Genomic DNA, 13,386 nt, shown 5'->3' on the forward strand with positions numbered 1-13,386 from the left:
GACACCTCTGGCCTGGCCTATGCTCAGTTTTTGCAGCGATTTAGTGAAACAGCTGCTGCCCCAGTGTGGGCCCAGCTCTGTCACTGTGATTGGACCTCTGGTTTACATCAATTTTAATACCCATTTCGTGAAACCAGTGCAGCCCCATGGGTAGCTGAGCCCTGAGTAACAGCGCTCAGGCCCCGGCAGCGGTGGAGCCCAGAGGGGCCTAAGCAGGGTCACTTGCAGCCTGGGCTCCTTGGCGGGTGCATATCCAGGCAGCTCTCCCAACCCTGCTAGGACTCTGGGGGGAGGGGAGGCAGAGGCCAGGCTGTCCCCAGAGGGCAGGTGGGATGTCCTGCAGACAGCTCTGGTGGATGGAGCTCTAGCAGGGACTCTGCTCCTCCACAGGGCTGCCCTTCAAGCGCAGGAACCTGCTGGCTCCAGGGCAGAAAGGGACAATTGCCCCCAGGTGGGAAAGGAACCAGCCCGCCCCTAATTCTGCCGCCACGACAGGTTTTGCTGACAAACCCGCCGAGAACCAGCAGCAGCAGGTGCAGAGGCCAGGCCAGTGGGTCCTGAAGAACCTGTTAACAACCCTTTTGCCCCAGTGCCTCGGCAGGTGGAATAACACATGGAGCAAAGGCGGCCCCTGGTCCCCTGAGCCAAATCCAAGCTGATCTGGCCAGGCCCTGGGCTCCCGTGCTGCCCTGTCCCCGTCAGGGACCCAGCTCCTCTGCCATCTCTCGTCAGACAGATCTCCCCAAGCCAGTCACCAACACTGAGCCCTCACAGCAGGCCCCAGAGACGGAGGAGAGCTGGCCAGGCCAGTCCAAGGAGGAGAGACCTTCCAGAGCTTCAGGAAGGCTAGGCAGTACGGGGTCTCTTCTGCCCCCATGTCAAGGAGGCGCTGCCCTGCTAGAGGAGGCAGTGCCCACAGTAAAGAGCTTAGGCAGCATCCAGGCAAGTTGGGGCATTAACCCCACACACTTGGCCAAATGCCACCTGGGGCGGTTACATCTTGCTGCTTCTGTTCTCCCTGGATTGTTCAGCTGGACGTGGTGGCATTCTTCACTTCCTGTCCTAAAACTGTCACTGTTCACTATGAAACAGCTCTCACGCTCCACCCAGAGAAGGCTTCAGATGAATAATCACTGCTTATATTGACACAAATCTTGTTGGGAAGCAGTTCAGGTTGCTATATGTATATGCACGCACGCACGCACGGAAATGGAAAGTTAACTCACCTAACAGCACATACCCTATCCTCCCGCATCCCCCACCATTACCAGGACTACGGACACCACAGCCCATCCGTGTTAACCTTAACTCTGCCCTTTTCTGCCCATACCCCTTCACCAAGTTATCTTCCCATCCCCCAGTGCTGGCAGTGCCGGATAAAGGGTTGTGTGCAGAAGGGAGCGATGAGGGACTGGCATCCCCAGGGAAACATGTTCCAGCCCAGAGATGGCTGCAGGGGAGCCATTCGTGTGTCTCACCAACAAGGGATGCAGGGAGAGACAGTCACACCTCTAACAACATTCCACACTTACACAGCCCTTTGTATGATCAATGCATTTTACAGACATTATTCACCCTCCCAACACCCCTGGCAGTAAGAGAGTGCTATTATCCCCATTGCACAGATGGAGAAACTGAGTCACAGAGCAGGGACATGCCTTGCTCAAGGTCACCCAGGGAGTTGGTGGAAGAGCTGGGAGTAGGACTCCGGACCATCCTGACTTATGACCCTTGGCTCATTCCTCCAGGCAAAGCAGGAGAGGTGGGGAAGAGAGGGAAGGTGTGGGGGACAGAGCAGGAATCCATTTGTCTGGGGTGGGATGGGGATAGACTGGGCTACTCAGGGTGGAAAGGGCAGGTCTGTGGGGGCGGTGGGGGTATGGGCAGAAGCGTTACCCCAGGGAGCTCCATCAATTTTCAGGAAGCTCAAAGCTTGGATAGGCCTCCAGACAGGGTGATGGGGAGGGCTCCAGTGGAGTGGGGGGGGGGAACTGGAGGGGTAGGAATTCCCTGCATACACTGCCATCCTCCCGTGCTTGCTGCAAAGGGACGGAGCCCCCTCCAGCTAAGCTCCTGGCAGCCCAGAGCTCTGGGAACCTGCCCCAAAGCCCCCTCCCCTCATCTTCTGACAGCACGGGGCGAAACATCTCCTCCCTATCTCAAGAGGGAAGTAGCACTGCTTAGGCTGCTCGCAGACCCCCCAGGGCCCAGCGGAACCACCCCCCTCCCCACCCCAGGCTGCTGCTCCCCATCTCTGGCAGGGGACTGCCCATCCGGCTCCCATGCTAAATGATCATGACAGAGTTCTATAGCGTCCTTCAGGCTGGACTCCCAAAGCACCCACAACAAACCCATCAGGAGCTGCTGCAGCCAGCCCTGTAACGCAGCCACCTCTGGGCCAGGGCCCAAGAGCTGTTCAGCAGCACACAGCAACGCTGCACAGCCATTGAGGATAGAAAGCGGAGAAAGCCACCGTGGCCAAGTGACCACGCAGGTGATTGACAGAACACAGCTACCAAAGCCGAGACCCCAATTTCTCCAGAAAAGGGGCAGGGGGAAAGGGAGGGTTCGTGTCCACAAGGGACGAGTGGCTGGGTTCTAGGTCACAGCTGAAAGTGCCCCTAGTACCATGTTTGGACACTGGTTCTGTACTGACTCAGGAAACAGCAGCAATTCCTGCATCACCAGAGCCGGTCCTGCAGGTCTCCCAACCAGGTACCAAACAGGCTGGACCCTGCTTAGGTTGGAAGACCAGGCAGGATCTGGTCCTGGGGGGGTTAGCTCCTGGCTCTGTCCGGCTCAGTGTGGGCCTTTGTCCTCTCCACAGCCTGTCCCGTGCTCACTCCCAGGGCCCTGCCACCCAGCGGGTAGGCCCAAAGCACAGGCTTGCCAAATCCAGCTGGGCAAAGGGCAGTTCATTCCCATTGATTCGCACAGCTCTGCCTGCAGATGGCCTGAAACAAGGCTCCAGAGCAGAGAGCCCCAGCTACTCCCGCAGGCCCTCCTTTCTACAAATAGCCCCTCTGGAGCTGGAGTGGCTTAGCAGAGTGCCTGTCACAGCAGGACTCCCAGAGGCTGGCCAGTACTCCTGACCCGCCAGGGCCAGGCAGCTGCCCCTCAGAGCTGCAGGGCTAAGGCTGGATTGGGGCAAGGGGTCCCAGAGGGCTGCAGGGTCAGGCCTCCTCCCTTCCTGTCAGACAAAAGTGATGTGTGAGCTGCTCCGAGCTTGGCCAGGGAATGCAGCAGCAGCACCCTGGGAGATGGGCCAGGAATGCAGGAACTGGCGAGGTGGCAGAGGGCCTTGGTCAGTTGCTTACTCAGCTAACGGTTCCCTCTCCGCCTGCCAGCCATCCCAGGGAGGCACCGCTTCCCCCTCAGCCCAGCGGGTGCTGAGCGGGGCAGATATTTATCTGCAGATCCCAGCCACCCTAGGGCTCCTGGCATGGAAACAGCTTGGACGCATGGGGCTGTCCCTCAGGCCAGGCCGCATGATGGGCTCCAGCTGGAGGCAGGACCATGCCCCTGAGCTCTCTTCCAGACTTGGGGGGTCAGGGGGGGAGGAAGCTGGGACAGGGACAGACCCCTACAAACATCTGAACTCCGGTCACTTCGATCAATTTCCGCTGTATCACTTTCAGTCACTCCCCTCATCCACGGCACAGCCCGCTCCCTCTGGGCACCCACCCCCAGCCCTTCCCTAGCAGACAGGGAAGCACCCTCCCATAAGGGCGTACACCCAGCATTCACACACACGTGTACCACAGCCGCAGCTCCGCAAACCCCAGCAGCATCGACACCGCCCGCTCAGGGCTCTGTAGGCACAGTGGGCCTCGAACCCATGTTTTCCAGCTCCAGAAACACAGGCCCCAGGCATGTGAGCTGGAGGCCTATGCCACACAGCTAAGCAGTTTAGATTCTCCCCAATAGAGGGCAGTAGACCATTACGGCTGGGATTTCAACAGAACCACAGGGTGTCTGGCACCCAGTTCCCTTAGGATCTAGGCTCCCAGCCTAAAATTCCATCTGCCTTACAGATGGAGGCCTCCTTCTCAGCTCCATAATTAATGCTCCGTTTCGCAGTTAATAGAAGGTATTGCCTTTACTAGGCATAAACAAAAACGAAAGCTGGTGGTTATCAGAACTCCACTGGGTACTAGAGAGCTCAATCTCTGCCTTGCTGGTGAGTCACAACTGAATCTGTTTGGTAATCGCAGAGTGAAAGAGGACTTCCCTTTGGAAAGATTAGAACTGGCATTTTTTCAGACCCTTCTCGTTTCCATGTGGCTCTGTTTCCAGCCATGAAACCTCAGAGATGGGGAGCTAAGCAGTCTCTTTCCTGCATAGGTTTGGGTTTGTTTTTTCAACATTAAAACCAAGCTCTTTAGCATTACTCATCGTCAGCATTCTGTTTGTGCTATGAAGCCAATGGAGAAAAATGCGTTTGTCTGAAGACAAAATAAAATATTCTGCAGGAAATGGCAGTGCATATTTTTTTCCCCCTTGCACTGAGAGCTGTACACACCAGCCAGAATACACTACCCCGCCGCTTCCACGCCTGAGCTCTTTAGGAGACCTGGCAAGCCAAACACGATCCAGAAAAATGTCCAAAAGCGAGTCAATTTTCTAACCCCCACCTCTCCCCGACACCTGGTCCAATCTGGCCATAACTTTCCAGAAAGGCTGACCCTCTGCAAAGATCCACCAGGAGAAGCTGCAAGGTGGGTTTGGTTTAGGCAAAGTTGGGGGAGGGGTACATTCAGCCTCAGCAGAGGAAAGTAGCTAGTTCCAACCTTTTCCATGGAAACTCACACCCCTCTATGACTCTCTGAACTGCTTATTTGCAGACTTTTTCATGCTCTGGGGGGTTTGAGTGGAAACCTTCTTCAAACAAGGGTTACATTATTTACTGGAGCCGCCTTACTCACATATTGACCATGTTCTGGTGGGGGGCTTTATATAGCACCAGTCATCCAGCCAGATCCTAAAGGGCTTTGAACGCTTGAGGCTCATCCTACAGGCTCCTAACACACGTGACTGGCTTTACTCACATCGGTAGCTCCCTTGAAGCCAGAGGGCCCGCTGAAACCAATCAGGTTACTGAAGGGCGGAAAGGTTTGCAGGACTGAGCCCTTAATTAATGAGCTCTATGCCAGGCTTGCCTTGCCCTGCCAATGAGCCACAGCAGGCGGCTGTTTCACAGCAAGGGGTGGCGCCGTCCCGCAGGTCAGGGGAGGAAGTGACATGTGCCATGTTTCATTGCAATGGCAGGGGGAGGTGGAGTGTAGTGGGCCAAGACCCCCCAAATAACACCCAACAACACAGCGTCCCCTAGCGCCATGCTGGAGCATTGCTTTAATACCACAGCCAAAGAGGGCCACCTCCTGAGTCACCAGGATTACTTGCTGCTGAACATAGGCCTTTGCTGGAGGTCTCCCATCCATGTACTGCCCAGACCTGACCCTGCTTAGTTGGTGAGACTGGTCCGGATTGTAACCCAAGGAGCTCTTGCTTCTCTACATTCTGTCTCTGTCCAGCATGTGAACGATCCACCAATCCCCCCCTCTCCCTACCCCACCTCCCAGAGTCAGGGCCTGGGGTGGGGCGTGTTGATGAAGAGAGGACCTTAGCGACCCAGAGCCAGGTCTAAAGGACAATCCAGCTCTGGATGTGGGGAACAGGCCCTCTGTGGAGACATGCCACGGAGGGGAACACACTGGGCTCCGCAATCAACAAGACACCAGCCTCCAGACCTAGCACCCCCCCAATGCACTACTCCCGTACCAGGCTGCTACACTGATATTTGGGGCCAGCTCTGGTAACCAGAAGCTGATCCACACGAAATGACGAGGACCAGGGCGCAGCTGGAGTTTCCCCATCACCTGTCGAACCTGATCAGCAGCCGCTTTCCCTTTGATCTGCTGGGCAAGACCAGCGTTGGCCAGAACTAGGTCGGAGACACAATGCCTGTGTGCGGGTCGGGTCACTGACCTCAGCCCAACCCCCCGGCCTGTCTCCCGCTGGGCTCCACCCAGCAGGTAGGCCATGGCGAGAGGTACTGGGTCACCAAACACCCCAGCACACCTGCCCTATGGCCTTGAGTCCAGTCCCAGCACAGGCCTTTCCACCCAGCTCAGAAAAGGACCTGCCATGACAGGGTCTGCAGCCAGTTGGTGGAGACCCCCTCTCAGCCAACCAAGGTTCCATCCCACCAGGGCTCCTTACCAGTTGTGGACTGGGCAGATGTGATTGTTAGAGAGTGCCATGGCATACCTGTAGGAGAGAGAAGAATGCCCGGGTTAGTCAACCTTCAATCCCCACTAGATCACCCCACCCACACACTCCCCCAGCAGCACTTCCTCAGGGAGATGTACAGACTCAGGGCAGCAGCCACAGGGAGTGTCTCCCAGAGCAACTGAGCGGCACTGGAGTGCTCTAGTTCGGAGAGCGACACTACACTCCCAGCCGAGGTTTACACGGCCCACTGATCAAGACTCAGGAAAGACAGCTTGATCCATGCAGAGCTCTGGCTAATTCCCACTACCCCTCGGCCCCTCAGGAGGGAGGGGGAATGCTACGTTAAGAGGATCACCCTCCATGCAGGTCAGTGCGTCGCCTGAAGGGTGTTAGGAGAAGGAAACACTGTAATGAATAGGCTGGATGACATCAGCTCGAATTCACTGAGCAGCCGAGGAACAGGCCAGGGAGAACCTGTCCTCAGCTGTACCCCCCAGGGTGGGGATGCCTGGCCAGAGTACCTGAATCGGTATCTGGTCACAGCATCTCCCCAGCTGCAGCAAGAAGCCTGCACAGCTATCCTGAGAGCCACTCCATGGTCTCACTCGCCATTCCCCGCCTGCCAAGTCATCACTGCTGGATTTCCCTGCTGCGGGGGGCCCATGGAAAGCCAGGGAAAGCAGAGTCTAGTCTAGCCTCCGTGGTGTCGAATAAGGGAGTTCTAGCAGAGGGGCGCGGATCCCCACTGCCATCCAGATCCCTCAAGCAGCAGGGGGACCCTCCTGCTCCCAGCCCCCAGGAATCTCTGGTACCCCAGCAGCATTCTCCCCAGGCTTTTCCCCCCAACACACCCACACGCCAGGGCTTGTGCTCTCCCCAGCATTTCCGTCTCTTTCCTCAGATCCTCCTGGCCCCCTTCATTTCCAGGGGTAAATCCCCTCCACTCCCTGCAGACTGGAGTGGGGAGCGAAACTCTCCATCTCGTGCAGCCCCCAGGGTTCTCTGCCCCCTTTGAGCAGTTGCTCCCCGACCTCTGTCTAGACCGTTTCCCAAGCACCAAGGGGCATCTCCTGGCAGCAGCTGGAACACATGCAAGCACATTCTCCCTCTGACCCCATGCTGCCCACTGCCTCCTCCGGGCCGAGCGTCGCTCTCCCACTGCCATGGAACCTCCAGGCCCCAGCACTCCAGCCGCCTGCCCAAAGCAGGAACCTCCGGCTGTTTCAGCCAGCCAGGCTCCTCTAGGGAAAGGGCTCCGTGTGTCCCTTTCACATGCACAGTCCAGTCCTCCAACCACACCCGCCCACACCTCGGTGATGCTCACAAACACAGAGAGAGAGAGGATTCATTCACAAGCTGCATTTACAGATGGCTGCCCCTTGGGATCCAGGGCTGGCTGCCAGACAGCGCTGGGCAGCAGGGCTTGGATTACAAATTAGCCACACGGCTCATTAAAGGCAGGAGTGGCAATCACTCAGAACTCAGTGGCTGCCGAGGTAGGCGAGCCCAGTTACAGCGATGGATCTAAGAGGGTCGCCCAGCAGGGACAGGTGGGCAGCTTGGCTCATGTGCCTTTCCCAGGGAGAGGCCGGGACACTGGAGAGACTGAACAGAGTCAGACAAGCAGGCACTGGGCCCAACGCTGCTCAGGGCTGTGCTACTACACACCGGCCTCTTGGAGGCACTTGGGCTCAGGCCTGCAGTCCTTGTGCGTTCACAACACCTGCTGATGTCGGGGGCACAAAGATGCAGGATCAGGGTCCACCTGTCCCTGGGGTAGCGCACTAGTGACCAGAGCAGGGGACAGGGGCTCAGGTCTCCTACTCAGTATGCAGCCACAGAATGGTTAACGCTTCCCGGAGGGCACAAGGCCTAACGGTTAGCGTCTAGCATGCTCCAAGGCCCTGGGGGGTGGGGGAGGGGGGCTGGTGGTTCTCCACGATCTCTTTGCACTGACCCTTCTGCACCAGTTCCCGCTTCGAGAAGGGCAGCTTGATGCTCTGCCGGCCCCAGAGCATTGGGCGGATCCTGCCCTGGGCTGGCTCCAATTGTGGGCAGCTGCTGACGCTAACGATGACCAACAGCCGTTAAAAATAGGCACAAGCACTAGTAAGGAACCTCTCGAGTTACCACGGTGGCCACGTAACACGCCCGGAGTACTAGGGGCGTTGTACAGACAGCCAGGCCCAAGGGCAGCGCTGCTGGGGCACCCACAGGCAGGGCACCGCTGCCTGGCGTACCTCACTTGAGGCGCAATTCCATAGGGCTACAGGGTCCCAACCTTACCCCAGGTCCTGCTCTCCCTTCCCACGGGCTGCTGTTAACCCTTAGCACCCTGCTAACTCCCTCCCCTGCTCCCAGAACAGGCATCGGCAGCTCAGCGGCAGCTCATCCCAATGCGCCTGCCACGAGCCCAGCTGGGATAGCGCAACTAAGCAGGCAGAATACCCAGGCCTTCCGGCCCTGCCCCTCCAGCGCACAAACCACCGTTTCTCCTCCAGTTTCTTTATACGCCCCCCCCCCCCCGCCTTGCTCTCCCACGGGATCTTCCTGTCCCTCTGCCAGGCTCTCTGATGTGCACAGGCTGGGGTCTGTCAGCGGAGCAGCCAGCTCAGCATGACAGATGACAATGCCAGGGGTGCAGAGGACCTGGCTGGATTTTCCCATCCCAGGGGGCATCTGTGGCACTGGCATTTCAAGGGCTTCTTCCGACAGCCACAGCGACCCCATCAGGTGTGGAAGCCACCGTCACTGCACGGTGCAGAAGCCATCTGGAGAGAGCAGCAGCCAATGCATTTCTGCTCCCCTTCTATAACCCTCCAGGTGCAGCGGTTACTACAGCAGCCAGAGGAAGCTTTAGCCAAGACAGCTCCTCTGGGGGTATCTGGCCCATGAGAATCAGCCCTGAGGACACAGCCAGGGGCTACGCATGTCTGAGGGAGGGTTCTGGAGAAATGGAGCCTCAAGGGAGCTCTCCAGAGAGGACTCCAGGTAACGCTCTGCCGTGAAGAGGGGCTGTCAAGGTGCCTTTGGCAAGTCCTCGCCACGGGTCCATCTGCACTGCAATTGGCAGACATACCTGAGCTGGCTTTGAACTAGCCAGACCAAAGCTAGCTCCAGGAATGATAGCGGTGAAGCTGGTCATTACTCCCAAGCCACGAGGGGCAGACACAGCCATTGTTACTCCAGCGAGTAGATCTAGCTAGATCCTAGCTAGCTGAGGTACGTCCACACTTGCTGCAGTTCAGACATACTCTCAGCGGCTCCAAGCCACCTAAACCCAGTTCACAGGGCCATGACATCCCAGTGCTGAAAGCTCCCCCTGGGCTCTGCAAACCACCACCAGCCCCCAGGCTCTGTGTTCCCAGCATCGCCGGGACAAGCTTCTGCCAGTGATGCAGGAGTCAGACGTACCTCCAGTCTCACGCTCTCACCGGCGCTGGCTCTGCAGGGCTAGCTGGAGTAATCAGCAGCCCTGAGACTGGAGCCACACAAGGAACAGGGCTGCTCAGACTGTTTGTCCCGTCGGAGCAGCCCTGGGCCATGAAGGCTCAAGGTTTACACCCACTGCCAAGAGCAAGAGCCGCAGCCTCCCTTTTCATATCAGTTTCAGCAGCAGCCAGACGGGCAGTGCTGTGGGCTGAAGGCACTATGCTGTCCCCTCTTATACATATGGGCAGGTGAACAGCACTGAAGACCCTTCACCAGGCAACATTCATTGGAGGCCTAGTTTATTTACAAATGTCACTTAGGCAGGGTGACTGATGCACTAGCATTGTTACTGTCCAGCTCCATGCTGTTTCATAGGGCTAGAAAGCGAGCAGCCCATAGATCTCTTTGCACTGACCCTTCTGCACCAGTTCCCTACAGAAGAAGTTGAGGGTGGAGGCATGCAAAGGTCCATGGCTGTGGATGCATGTCAGGAGGAGGATGTGTAAGGAGCTGAGAATACTGCACATCTCTCTCCTGTCTTCAATACAAAGTAATGCAGTCAGGCAATTGGCGTGGCTGAAAAGGCCCCGCAGGGTCCAGTTTTGGATCTTGCTCTCCTGGATTGGACTAGGATTATTAATACAATTCTAGCAAAGCAGTGTTGCATGAGTCAGAGAACTCTGAGACGCTGCGTGTTGGTTGTCTCAGCCAGCCAGATGCCTGAATTCAGTAATGCATGCAGGCAGCAGCTTTATCCATGGCAAGTCACTTAAAGCACAGTAACGTAGGAACCTAGGCATCACCCGACCAGATGGGACCAACAGTTCATCTAGCCCAGTAACCCTGTCTCCTGTCCAGCTGCAACAAAGGAAGACACCACACCACACACCTGAAATCTCACTTCAGTTTCCAGATGGGGGTAGGAGGTTCATTATCTTCACTTTGGAGTTTGCTGCTTTTTCTTCAACTTTGCATTGATCCACAAAGCTGCCCGGACTCCCAGGAACCCAGAGCATTTGAGACAGAGTTAATTCAGAGTGGCTCCAATACCAGCAGGGTCCCGGGGACTGAAAGGCTCCAACAATGGGTAATGATCAAAGGCAACCGGGAAGTGGCCTGTTTGATTCAACTACTAATGGTTGGGGATGACAGGAAATCAGGAGCCCCACCAAAGACAAAGAGACTTGGAGATTAGAAAGGTGAGCAAATAAACTGTGATTCAATTTCACATCAGGGGTGGGAGGGGGAAGTAGGAGAGTTGGGGAGAAGCTGAAGAGTGACACAGGACAGCAGGTTAGATGAGCTGGGCAGCAAGAGAGATCAAAGCATCCTGGGCTGGTAACCAGGCAGGCGACAGTCAGCTTCTGGCTTCAGCATGACCACGCCCAGAACACACCTTTCAGTTTTGGGCACCGGAAAGGCACTGACCCATTTGCGGGGAGTTCAGAGAAGAGCAGTAAAAATGAGCTGGAGCAATGGATTCAGGAGAAGGGATTAAACAAGTCCGGCTTGGCAGAGTCACTAGGGAGGGCGATTGGAGTCTGAAAGTACGGGAGGGCAGTAAGCAGGGGAGAGGAAATGGAATTACTCAGGGCAGCAAATGGGGTGTAAAGGGAGCTCGGCTCAATTAAACTAGGAAAGGGGAAGGCTTGGCTATGCTTAGAGAAAAATTCCTGTCAGTGAGACACGTTCTCCTTTGGGAATCCTCCCATGGGAAGAGGCAAAAGCCCCATCGCCTGGGACCTTTCAAATTTGCTTTGGCAAGAATCCCAGGAAGTTCACAGGAGGGACTGGTCCTGCCTGGGGAAGGAGAGAGGGCTGGTTTAAAGAGGTATTCTCCATCTGTAATTCCTACCAGCACAACCCACAGCAGGCACCAGATGTGGGTATATCGAACCTTCAGCAACTGCTGCTAGGCTTGCTACGGGGCTGGCCAGCCCCTGAGACACTGACATCTCACCTAGCCCACCCCACGCCCTGGTAAGGTGACCCAGAGCCTTGAGCTGTGCAGTCCAGCTAAGACACTGAAAGGAGCATGAACCCTCCGCCCGTCTCTTCATCAGCCCTTCCTATCCACCCACTTCTTTCCCTCCAGCCCACCTGCCTCGGGGCTCCCCTAGCCCAGCCCAATTTGCAGGATGGTGTCCCACCTGCTGCTTTTCCTGAGACCTCAGCTGGCGCTGAGCACCCAGAGGGGGCAGTGATGGAAGGATTGTTGCCCAGGGCCCACTAGGGGGCAGTAACGGGGAGCGGAGGGGGAGCAATGGGGGGGATCACCAGGCAGTGATGGGGGGGGGGGAATCGCTGCCCAGAGCCTAGGGTCCCATGGGGGTAGTGATAGGGGGCAATCGCTGGACAGGGCTCACTAGGGGGCAGTGATAAGGGGAGAGGGGAGAATTTCTGCCCAGAGCCCCCACAGGGGGCAGTGATGGGGGGAATCGCCAGGCAGTGATAGGGAAGAATAGCTACCCGGAGCCCAGGGCCCCCATAGAGGGAATCGCTGCCCGGAGCCCAGGGCCCCCATGGGGGCTGCGAGAGGGGGTGGCCGCCCCGGGCTGGGCTCCGGGTGTCCGCGCTCCCTAGCGCCCCCCTGCCCGGTACTCACACGATCCACATGCCGGTGATGGTGACGGCGGGCAGGGTGACGGGCAGGATCCCCCAGGCGGGCATTCTGGCCCCGAGCAGCCAGCAGCGGCCGCGGCGCGGGCCGGGGTCCAGGCGGGGCTCCCCGGGGGCGGCTGCTCGTCCGAAGCTCGCCCAGAATCAGCCTCCCCATCGGCGGCGCGGCGCAGGAGCGGGACGGGGCTGCCCGTGTGCCCGAGGCCGCAGGGACCCGGCCGGGAGCGAGGCGCGATCAACGGCAGCGCTAGAGCCCGCTGGAGCCGGACTCCGCTTCCCCAGCCAGCTCTGGGCCGGCGGGAGGAGCGACCCCGGCTCGGGGCGGCCCCGCCCCTAGCCCAGCAGGCACGTGTGCGCGGCGCCGGCCGGGGAGCCCGGGGCGCTTCTCCCGCGGGACAGGCCGGGTCCCCCCCAGGCAGGGCGGCTCCACCTTGCCAGGAACCCGGGGCCCTCCCCGCAGCCCTCTCCGGGCGGGGGCCCCTTGGTGGCCCTGGGCCGGGGGGTGCCTAGCATGTGCCCTGCAAAGGCTCTGCCCTAGAGAGGGACCTGCGGCTGCTCTGGCTTCTGCCCCCGGAGGAATGTGGCATGTAACCAACTCCCCCCAGCGCTGTCCTGCACCCCCTGCTCCCCTCCCCAGTGCACTGGAGGCAGGGCTGGGGTCCCCGCCCAGCGCTCACAATAAGCCACCTGCTAGAGTGGGCCCAAGTCTGGGCAAACCAGGAGCACCAGGGAGCCCCCAACCCTGACTCCAGCAGCAGCAACTGTGGGCAGGACCCTTTGTCTATCTCCCACTCAGCAGCTGGGCTCTGCTCTTGCCCAGTCTCTGGCTTGAGTCGGAACAGCGGCCCTTAGCCAGCGTTTCTTCCAGTGCCCGGCCCTGGTCGGGTAGAGCAGGCACCTGTATGTCCAGGGGACGGTTGGGTAGAGATGGGAAGTTTAACTCACCCAGCCGGAGCAGGTGAGAGCTGAACATGCATTGAAAGACCAGCACCGCCCCTGCCTGACTGCAGCCCCCCTCACTGCCATGCTTAGAGCAGCCAGTCAAGGCCTCCCCAAATCAAGGCCCTGGGTAACTGCACCCCCACCCCCACCCCCCTGAGT

General features: G+C 58.2%; 1 protein-coding gene across 1 annotated transcript in view; it reads right to left on the reverse strand.

The window, feature by feature from the left end:
* The window catches only part of NFKB2 (nuclear factor kappa B subunit 2), a 58,719-nt gene extending 46,143 nt beyond the window's left edge, over positions 1-12,576 (reverse strand). Inside the window, exons 1-2 of the mRNA XM_084634486.1 lie at positions 12,272-12,576; positions 6,223-6,270 (exon numbers count right to left, since the gene is read on the reverse strand). Coding sequence (XP_084490612.1) covers positions 6,223-6,270; positions 12,272-12,336 — 113 coding nt within the window. The 5' untranslated portion in view covers positions 12,337-12,576. The remainder of the gene's footprint in view (positions 1-6,222; positions 6,271-12,271) is intronic.
* Between the last annotated feature and the right edge of the window lie 810 nt (positions 12,577-13,386).

The sequence above is a fragment of the Lepidochelys olivacea genome (genome assembly GCF_965140295.1).
Source record: "Lepidochelys olivacea isolate rLepOli2 genome assembly, chromosome: 7".
Classification (NCBI taxonomy): domain Eukaryota; kingdom Metazoa; phylum Chordata; order Testudines; family Cheloniidae; genus Lepidochelys; species Lepidochelys olivacea.